Source organism: Oppia nitens, unplaced genomic scaffold (genome assembly GCF_028296485.1).
Source record: "Oppia nitens isolate AA-2021 unplaced genomic scaffold, nextdenovo-longstitch-racon4-pilon3 scaffold12_pilon_pilon_pilon, whole genome shotgun sequence".
NCBI classification, from domain to species: Eukaryota; Metazoa; Arthropoda; class Arachnida; order Sarcoptiformes; family Oppiidae; genus Oppia; species Oppia nitens.
The window spans coordinates 2844782-2855757 of record NW_026533191.1 but is presented as its reverse complement, the minus strand read 5'-3'; the positions used below and the strand labels follow the sequence as shown (position 1 = coordinate 2855757).

Genomic DNA, 10976 nt, shown 5'->3' with positions numbered 1-10976 from the left:
TACAATTAAAACTATAACATGATGTAAAAAATGTCATTTTTACTTTTTTGCAAAAAATACATATGAAAAATTTTTTAAAATGACATTGTTTATTTACCTAAATATTAGGCGATAATCAATGAAACAGATGTAAATTTTATGATTTTTTATCATTTGTAGTTTTCGAATAAATTAACTTTAAAATTTGTTTTAATTTCGGACAGTTTCAATTGTAGAATACTTATACATCATGTGATTGTACTATTATACGTTTATCGGATACTGCTTGATATTTTTTATTAAATACTGCTGTGTTAATGTTATGAAATTTATCGCATCTAAATTGTTGTTGTGGTACTTGACGACTATCATAAATACCTCTACTGTATTTATCAGCAATATCTACTACTGTATAATAATTAACAATATGTTTAGCTTTTTCTGTTATTGCTAAACCTTTAACTTTCAATTTGTTTATTTCATTACCATTTGGTAACACGACTTTGTAACCATAGTTTTTTGGACCGCACGATACAAACTCCTTGATGTACGCTTCACTTCCAAAGTCTTTTTCTATTTCATCTGTAAGTTGACCCAAAAAATTACCAACTGTTGGTACACTCCAGTTTTGTGACGCGTTGTGTTTGAAGATAACAGAGTCGGTGTCAAAATATAATACACGTCCGTCAGCTTCTGATTCAATTGAATGTAGTATACTATACAGATGTAGTCTAGCGTAAGCAGTTACCATGGCAGCCAATGCCACTGATGTGTTACCAGGCTTTGATAAGATGTCGTCAACTAACTTATAGTTAACTATAAGTTTTTCACTATTGGGATGTACTTCACCTATTTATCAAATAATATAATTATTAATATATTAAATAATAACTAATTATAATATAATACCTGTTATTTTATACTTTGCATCAGTTAGCAAACTATAATAGTCATTATAATTTGAACATATTTTAACTTGACCCTGATTAGATAATTGGGCCAATTTTCCCCATAAACTATTGAGCATTAACTTAGATATTGTGCGCAAACCAGAGTTTTTAACCATATTATTGACATCTAATTCAACGTCTATATTAAAATATATTTATTAATTAAATATATCAAATAAATAAACAACATTTACCTTCTATTTCTTTAAATTCGCTGACAAAAGTATTTTTTTGCTCTTCAGTTACGCAATTGTCTGGCCATCCCGATGCCTCAGTTTTAATTTTTAAAAAAGTTTTAATATATGGAGAAAAAATTTCACTTGATTTTTCTTCGTAATTTAATACTTCAATAATTAAGTTAATTTTGTAACCAAAGTTTAATGCACATTTAAGCTCTTCACTAAACCACGTGCCAACTAACATCCGTTCACAATCTGAATGTACACAATAATCATCTGATTTCGATTCTAAACAAGTCTTACATAATGGAAAATAAAGTTTTCCATTATATCTTACAGGAAGTATTGGAATATATAACTGTTTTGGCGGAATTACGCGGCACTTAATAAATCCAAAATAATTATCAATTGAAGTATTAATAAAATCGGTTAAAACTGACGGGTGTCCAATAGGAAATAACCGTTTCGATAAGACATACGGGTAAAGACTAGTGACGTCTAAATACATTATTTTTTCATTTTGATTATTACATTTATAATTAAAGTATAAATTGTTAGTCCGGCCACCAAAAAACGCTTCTCTAATGTTTATTGGCTTGTATTTTTTCAAAGACTTGTAAACTAATTGTCTATTATTGACAAAGTCTGATATATTTTGTGGTAGACTTTCGAGTAAATCTTTGAACTGATGTCCCCATATTTGGACAACATTATAGCCACATCGCTGATAATATGAGAGCTTAAATAAATAAATACAAATTAATTTCAAAATAATAATTATATAACTAATTAATTACCTTTTTTATTGTCTCGTCATAGACTTCATCATATGATTTACGTCCTACACCGCGAGAAGCGTTTCTTATTTCTCCGTTAAAGCAAACATGACACCCATGCCAATAACACCCCCAATATTCATACACAGTGTTGGTTTCGTGACAGAAACCATCAGCAAATTCATTACCTAATTTCACTTCTCGAGCAATTTTTTTATTGATTTCATATTCTTTTAAATCTAGCCATACATTTCCGGATATTGATTTATTTCGGCGATTACTGTATCCTTCAAGTGGCGTCACTCCAATTATATTTTCTTGTAATACTTGTGTTCTAAAGTATTCCAATCCAACACCAGCTAAAGTAAACTTTCGAGTAATTGGATCTAATCCGGTGATATCTTTAAATAATTTGCGGAACTCCATTAAAGCCATAGTTAATATTTTGACGTCATTTTGACAATATTTAACTATTTCATGTTTAAAGTCCCATTGTTGACCTGATTGTATGTACTCTTCGTGCCATTTTTGACATGAATCAGCATTTGATGGTGACATGTGATCAATACCAAAATACTTAATATCAGGTATTCTACCTATGTATTGTGTTGGTATAAATTCTTCAGTGGGTTCAGTATTAAATAAATGAGGAAAATATCCTTTTGTGACAACGCTTTCAAATCCAAATGATTTCGGTAGCGATGCTAATGGTTGTTGAAACAAACACAAAGAGTCAATAAACTCAATATTGTAGTAAACCATTTTCAATATTTTCATTCCAGTCATAATAAGTTCGGGTTGTTTTTTCTTGTAATTAGAGTTAATTAATTCTTGCAATAAAAAATGACTATCATAGCCTTTAGCATTGTGTGCGAAAACATAAACTTTTGCATTGTTGTGTGAGTCAGCTGTTTGTGATAAGGATATTAGATAATCAAAAAACGACTTAACGCAACTTTTGTTCTGAAAAACATGTTGACCTAAACCACATGTATTGCAATTATTTGTTGATTTTTGACGTGAATTTACATCCCAACAGTTATCGCAAACACATTCTGATAATAAATAATGAAATTATTTAAAGTATTTTATATATTTATTTATTAAAAATTACCTGAAATTAGTAACATTGGTTGGTGTTTACTTATGTTATCCGTTACCACAAGACTTGATTCGATATCATAACAAACTATAAATTTAATTTTGTCGTCTTCTTTCTTAAGTTTATCATGATTTAAAGGATTAATCATACAATTGTGTTGAGTCCATGAATTGTATTTGACACCACAATTGCGACACTTGAGATAGTTGCATTGATGTTTATTGATTTTGTCCACTTTATACCAAACATCGCAGTGTTGACATTGTTTTCTCTCAAGACATATATTGTTGTTTATATGTTTATCATAGCAAATATTTCCATTGAATGTTTTTTTACATACATCGCACTCGATTAACTGATCTATTGCTACTTTATCACATTTAACATTTGATCCACATAATGTACAATTTGTACATTTGTGATCAATTACATGATGTCTTGTATGACATTGATTGCAAACTTTTGTGTCATTTCTGTATGCATTAATGTTTTTAATAAAATTGTAATGACCAACTTTATTGAGTATAATATACTCAAGCCATATCTCATTGTCGGTGATTATATCTTCAGACTGATAAATAATGTTTTCATCATCAGAGGCATCAATAATCATAAGTTTATAAGGACCGATATTATTTAAATACTGTTGAATAACAGGAAAGTTATTAGCTTTTAGCGGTTGGCTGTAGTCTAAATTAGCGTTGAATTGACGATTTATTTTTACCACAAGATCTTGAGCTCCATTACGCTGTGGTAAATCTCCATAACTTTGACCAATTAATCTTTTCCACTCTTGATTGTTATGAAGTCTTGAAGTATTAAAACCCATTGCAAACCATTGAATACCCACATAAATAGCTCTATATCCGCAGCTATTATCTATATTGGTATTAATAAAAATTTAATAAAGTAATTATTATATAATAAAAATACATACCACTATTGTTAATTGAGACCACAGAGCGCTTTCTAATGCTTTTTTGGATTGTTGTCTCTGGAGCTTTAGTTTTGCGTCCACTTCCCTTAAGCGTTTCCGTTACATATAAAGTAATATCAAAATTACCCATATAAAATGTTTGATTCGATTGAGCAATTTTGCTAATCAAACTCAGCGGTTCGTGTCGATCAAAGTTTTCAATTTTTCGGTTACCTTAAAATTAATGTTTTAATTAATATCAATTTTATTATAATTATTTAAATTACCGATAAATATTGGTTTGTTGAGGTCTTCATTTGACATAATTAATGTAAAGAAATCTTCACCAGAATGTTTTTGAAATATCGGTAAACAAACATCAGCAATGGCTTCCGAAAACTCTTCTTCAATATCGTTAAATCCATTCAAATCTCTTAAATTGTGGTTAAATTTAATTCGCTGAGTGTACTGTTTGCGCTTGAATTTGTCATAAGATTGGATTTGCGGTTGACGGTTAAATGAATATAGTAATTGACCTTGTGGTTCATTATTAGTCATCAGATCTTCTTCATCTTCATTTCGAGGGTCAGGAGCTCCGGAAATCATTGCTTCATTATCATCATGAGAGTGTTCACCGCCATATTGTGTATTGACTGATATATATATAATTATTAAAAATTTATAATTATAATTTAATAATTAATTACCTCTGGGATCCGGTTCAGCATCTGAATTTTGTGAAACATTATTCATATAAGTACCATTGCTGTCATCTAATCGAGGGTCAACACCGTTATTGCTAACAATGCTTTCATTTCCACCATTTTCTTTGTTATTGTTTTGAACATCAAAACCATCATTTTTGTCTTGTTTCACACTTTTTAACCACTCGTTAACATTAGCGCCTTCAGGCATTGTACTTAATGAGTCTAATGCCTGACCCCATGACATACCATCTGGTATGTCGTCCACGTGTTGACTTAACAACTGAAACACTAAATAAAAAATAATTAGTTAATTATTACATTAATTATAAAATTATCTGCTTACATTCACCCATACGGCGCTTATTACTTGTATTGACATCAGATGCTGATCGTTTCGACATAATTACAAAAACAATTAAAACTCAAACAATTATTATCAAAAAGTAATATTTATAATAGTTGATGTGAACACTACAAGAGCACAAAAACAAGTGTGTAGTTCAAGTTCAAGTGCAGCTTATATATTGAAACCTGTTATTGACATTGACATTGACTGCGCAGTAAACAAAATACATCTACATTTTTTATTATTGTAATGCTTGTTGTTAGAGAGCTACATGTATATTATTAGTATATTGTAATTTTTATTTATAAATAATATATAAGCTAAATATTACTTAATTATTATTTTTAAATTAGATAATTATGAATACAGTAAAAATTCAAACAAAACATTTATGTTTCAAACATCCATTTACTTGTATGACTGCAGGTCCTACAAGTAGCGGGAAAACTGTACTAATACGCAATATACTAGAACATTACAGGAAATCATTATATTTTGAAACTACACCTACAGTGTTAAAAGTCATGTGGGCTTACGGTCAGTGGCAAAACTTGTATGAAAAACCTATAAATAATTGTGACGTAAAATATATAGAAGGTCTACCTTCCGAAGATGACGTCAAAGAGTATGGACCTCATATTATTATAGTTGATGATCTTATGACAGAGTTAGGCAATAACATTACATTAGCAAATTTATTCACTAAAGGGAGCCACCATTTAAATATAAGTGTTGTTTTTATTGCACAAAATATTTTCCATCAGGGGTCGCAAATGAGAACAATTAGCATAAATTGTCATTATTTGATACTTTTGAAAAATCCCAGAGATAAGCGACAAATAATATCATTGGCTTCACAAATATATCCAAATAAATCTAAATTTTTAATTGATGCTTATAATGATGCAACATCTATACAATATGGTTATATAAGAGTTGACTTAAAACAAGACACTCCAGAAAAATATAGAATACAGACAAATATAATACCTGTAGATAATATATTGGCTCCTATTGCTTATGTACCTAAATAATGTCTGAAAATTTAAAAAAGTATTGTCATGACTTGAAATTTATTGCAAAATTACAGTCACCTAAAGCACAAAAATCTATATTAAAATATATGTCCCGCGACCGTAATTTTTATTTAGCACTTAAAGAAATAGTCGTAAATATTATAAAAGGTAATATAGTATTGGATAAAATTAATGCATCTAAAATACTTAAACATAAAAAATTGTTTAATAAATTTAATAAACCTAATAAAATATCAGTGTCAAAAAAGTTGGTTGTGCAAAGCGGCGGTTGGTTGTGGTTAATACCAATAGTCACGTCAATTATTGATTTAATTACATAATGTCATTTCGAAAAATTCAATTATTATCAGATAGTGATCCTATTACTGAAACTAAACTTAATAAAGTAATAGAAACTATACCCCCTAAAACAGAAAATAATATAAGTGAAAATTTTTTAAAAATAATTGAAGATATTGTACAAAAAATTTTATTAAAAAAGTCTTATAAAACATCTGTTAAATCAATAGTAAAAAATACAATATCTAAAGTGAACCCTACATTATCAAAAAACAAAAAATCTATTAAAAATAAATTTATTAGTAAACTCAAACCTACTAAACATTTAAAAAAAGTTATACCAAATAAATCTGTAGATAATTGGTATAAGTTATGATCGATCAAATACTATCAAAAATTTATTATAATACTAAGCATAATGCATCATTTAGTTCAATTAATAAATTATTTATAGCTGCTAATAAAATAGATAGTAGTATAACTCTAAAAGATGTAAAAAATTGGTTATCTAAACAATTAACATATACACTTCATAAGCCAGTGATCAAAAACTTTAAACGTAATCGTATAGTAGTTAAACATATTAATCAGCAATGGGAGGCTGATTTGGTTGATATGAAAGAATTTAGCGGTACTAATAAACACTATACATATTTATTAACTGTTATTGATTGTTTTAGTAAATATGCTTATGCAATACCGCTAAAAAATAAAAATGCAAAAACAATAACTAGTGTTTTTACAAATATTTTTAAAAAACAAAAACCTTTAGCTTTAAGAACAGATAAAGGTAAAGAGTTTATTAATAGCGATTTACAAAAATTACTGAAAGAGCTAAACATTAACTACTTCACATCTAATGATCATCGAATTAAATGTGCTATTGTTGAGCGTTTTAACCGTACACTTAAAACACGTATGTTTAAGTATTTTACTGCCAAAGGTACACGTAAATATATTGACGTCATTAAGGATTTTGTTGACACATATAATTCATCATATCATCGATCAATTAAAATGCGCCCAATAGATGTCTCTACTACTAATGAAAAACTTGTGTATAACAACCTGTTCTCTAAAACTAAATTAACCCCAAACAAAATAAATACTGGTGATAAAGTAAGACGAGTATATGACATGAAAGCATTTGATAAAGGATATTACCCTAGTTGGACAGACCAAATATTTACTGTTGAAAATACTATAAAAGGTGATAAACAGTATGTTTTTAAGCTAAGAGATGAACAGGGAAATATACTTGAGCAGCGCTTTTATCCCCAGGAATTGCAACAAATTACTGATAATCTGTACAGAATTGAAAAAGTTATTAAAAAACGTAAACGCCGTGGAAAAACTGAATACTTTGTAAAGTGGTTAAACTATCCGGAAAGCTATAATAGTTGGACAGATAATATTGAAAATGTTTCGTAACAAAAAAGTTTGTCCATCAGACTTAATATTATTTTCAATACAAGTATTTTTAATAACATTAGTAATTGTCGTTAGTTTAGTTAATCTATCATTTGATTTCGGCAATAAAAATTTGTGGACAATCATATTGACCAGCGCATTGGGATATATATTACCTAATCCAAGATTACGTATTTGCAATAAAGTTATAAAAGATGTCACAAATAACGATTTGTAAAATAATATCTATTTTAATAACTTTATTAATTATTGTTTTAGTTTTAATTATTTTTTTATATAATAATAAAATTCATCAATCCAAGTGGAATTGTACAAAATTAAATTATACTATAATTTGTGAATAAAATGAGTTCATATATTACTTTGAGTTCTAATGTTAGTACCGGTGACAATACATTAAGCGATTTCCGAACTAAATTAGGAGCTGTAATGAAATTTGATCCCCAAAATGATTTATTGACAAGTATACCAAAATATACTGATTGGTTAGTTGGTATAACAGAAATATCATATACAAAATCATGGTATAATATTTTAAATGACTATAAAGTATCTCTATATGATGAGATGGGTAATATCTACAATAATGACTCCAATATTTATACAATTAAAGCCGGTTTTTATGAACGACCATCAAATTTAATTAGTGAAATAAATAGTATATTTGCTAAATTTAAAGGAATTGTACCTCCAAAACTGATATATAATGAATTAAATAATTACGTAACATTAATATGTGGGAAACTTGAAGACTCTGTTAGAGTATTTGTTAACTTGGGTGATGAGATTGAATGTTTGTTAGGACTTAAAAATAGAAATAATTACTATAATTATTATAATACTGAAAATGCAATTAATGATTATACAGTTAATAATGTATATACAAATGATGAAGTGAAAGCTCATCATCCAGTAGAAATATCTGGTGGATATCATTTATTATACTTATACACTGATATTGTATATCCATCTCTTGTTGGTGACACATTTGCACCATTGCTACGTGTAGTTGAAATACCACGTAAATCTAAATTTGGTGATACAGTGCACTTAAATTATGAGACACCACAATACAGACCCGTTAGACTAAATCAATTTGACACAATTAAAATCTATATAAGAGACGACAGTGGAAGACCTATACCATTTAAATTCGGTAGAGTTACATTGACTTTACATATTAAAAAAGTATAAAAGATGGATAACCCATACATTGATTATTATAAATCGCAAGCCGGTAACGGTATAGTAGTATATAGTGGTCACAGATATCAAGGTGGTAATGGTATATTTGGTAAAATTTTTAAACACATACAACCAGCACTAAAATATATAGCAAAACAAGGTTGGGAAGCATTTCAAGGTATAGGTAGTGAAGTATTAAGAGGTAAATCACTAGGTGACGCCAGTAAAAACCAATTACTTAAAACTGCTGATACAGTACTCAGTGACGTAAGTGATAAACTCAGTACAATGAAGCGTCAAAGAGGTATGGGTATTAGAAGAAGAAGACGCAAGCGCAGAATAAATAAATCTAAACGTAAAGTCACTAAAAAAGTATATAAAAGACGTAAACGTAGTCGTAAATCAGGAAGAAAACCAACACTAATATAATGACTACTATTCATCCATTGTCGTCTTTAATGACTTTACCGGAGTTGGATATATTTGGTGTCCCTCCAACTCAATTAATGATTGAAAAAGATATACAAACAGATCACAGACCGCTAACTACAATAAAAGCTGATTCACCCATTGAATTTGAAATAACTACTGGAATCAATGAATATATCAATTTAAATAAATCTGAATTGTACCTATGTTTGCAAATTGAGTTAACTAAAACTGAATCACCCGATATTACGGCTGACGATTGGAAAAAAATATCACCCGTTAATTATTTATTAAACTCATTTATAAAACAAATAGATGTAAAAATAGGTCAAACAACTATCACCAGTTCATCTATTAATTATCCATATATTGCTTATTTTGATGCATTACTTAATACATCTTCTCAATCAAAGTCAACACATATGCAAACATCAATGTGGGTTAAAGATAGTTACCCATTTAATGATCATAACTTAGAGCGACAAAAACGGTTATCACCAAAAGGTAAAAAACTAGCAGTTAGCCGTCATATTGAATTGTATGGAAAATTACATTTGGATTTATCTCAACAATTAAAATCACTAATAGGTGGTGTAACTATTAATATAAAAATACATCCAAACTCTCCCGATTTCTACTTAATGTATGATAAATCTATTGTTCCAAAAGTTAACATTATAGATACTAGACTTTATATTCATCGGTCAATTGTTCATTCACAAGTAGTACTAGCACATAATAAAATGCTTGAAGAAGATAAACCTGCACTATATTTTATTACCCGCCGTGAAGTAAAAACATGTACTATACCAAAGGATAGTATTGATTATTGTTTGAATAATGTTGAGAGTGGTGTTCTACCTAGGAAGCTGTATATATCATTTGTTAGTAATGATGCTTATAACGGCTCTCAAACACTTAATCCATTTTATTTTAAACACTATAGTTTACGGCATATTGCTTGTTATTTAAATGGTCAACAGTACCCGCATAAACCGTATACACCTGACTTTCAAAATGATAAATATATTAGAGAATACTTTAGTTTATTTGAAGTTAGTAATCAGCTGAGCCATACTACTTGTGACATTACAAAAGATGAATTTGCCGAAGGTTTTTCAATATTTGCATTTAATTTCATACCTGACCTATCAGATGGCGTTGCAAAAAGTGGTTATGTATCTCCATTACAAAGAGGTGGACTTAGAATTGAATTAAAATTTAATTACCCTTTAGCCGAACAAATAACTGCTTTAATATATTGTGAATACGATAGTTTAATTGAAATACAGAAAAACCGATTTGCTGTTAAAGACTTTTCATGAATACATTAGAAATAAATAAATATTTTCGTAGCTGTATCAAGTATTATGGCACCTATCCTAGAGATGAATTACCTAATACTATACCTAATAACAGTGGATTAATTGTAAATACAGATAAAGCTAATCAACCAGGAGAACATTGGGTTGCAATATATAAATATAATAACAGTGTAGTTTATTTTGATTCATTTGGCTTACCCCCACTACACAAAGAAATCATAAACTTTATAAAAGACAACAGTAGTAGTGGTTGGTTCTATAACACTATTAATTTTCAAAGTGTATACTCAACTACATGTGGAAAATATTGTGTATTTTTTCTATCAAATTATTTC

At 28.7% G+C, this 10976-nt stretch overlaps 3 protein-coding genes across 3 annotated transcripts; 2 read left to right on the top strand and 1 right to left on the bottom strand.

The window, feature by feature from the left end:
- Positions 1-435: 435 nt before the first annotated feature.
- On the bottom strand, positions 436-5010 carry LOC128955068 (uncharacterized; the record flags this gene model as incomplete). Its single annotated transcript, XM_054300708.1, has 10 exons — positions 4953-5010; positions 4610-4897; positions 4190-4555; positions 3924-4136; positions 2999-3865; positions 1906-2939; positions 1676-1847; positions 1124-1606; positions 889-1068; positions 436-828 (listed from the first exon to the last, which is right to left on the bottom strand). Coding segments are annotated over exons 1-10 (4054 nt in total), but the record flags the coding sequence as incomplete, so codon positions are not given.
- A 361-nt stretch (positions 5011-5371) lies between these two features.
- On the top strand, positions 5372-7702 carry LOC128955059 (uncharacterized). Its single transcript, XM_054300696.1, has 2 exons — positions 5372-5627; positions 7044-7702. The coding sequence occupies exons 1-2, from the start codon at positions 5372-5374 to the stop codon at positions 7700-7702; spliced, it is 915 nt and encodes a 304-aa protein (XP_054156671.1).
- Positions 7703-9315: 1613 nt separating this feature from the next.
- LOC128955049 (uncharacterized protein F54H12.2-like) lies at positions 9316-10641 on the top strand. The gene has a single exon (XM_054300684.1). The coding sequence runs from the start codon at positions 9316-9318 to the stop codon at positions 10639-10641; it is 1326 nt and encodes a 441-aa protein (XP_054156659.1).
- Positions 10642-10976: the final 335 nt, after the last annotated feature.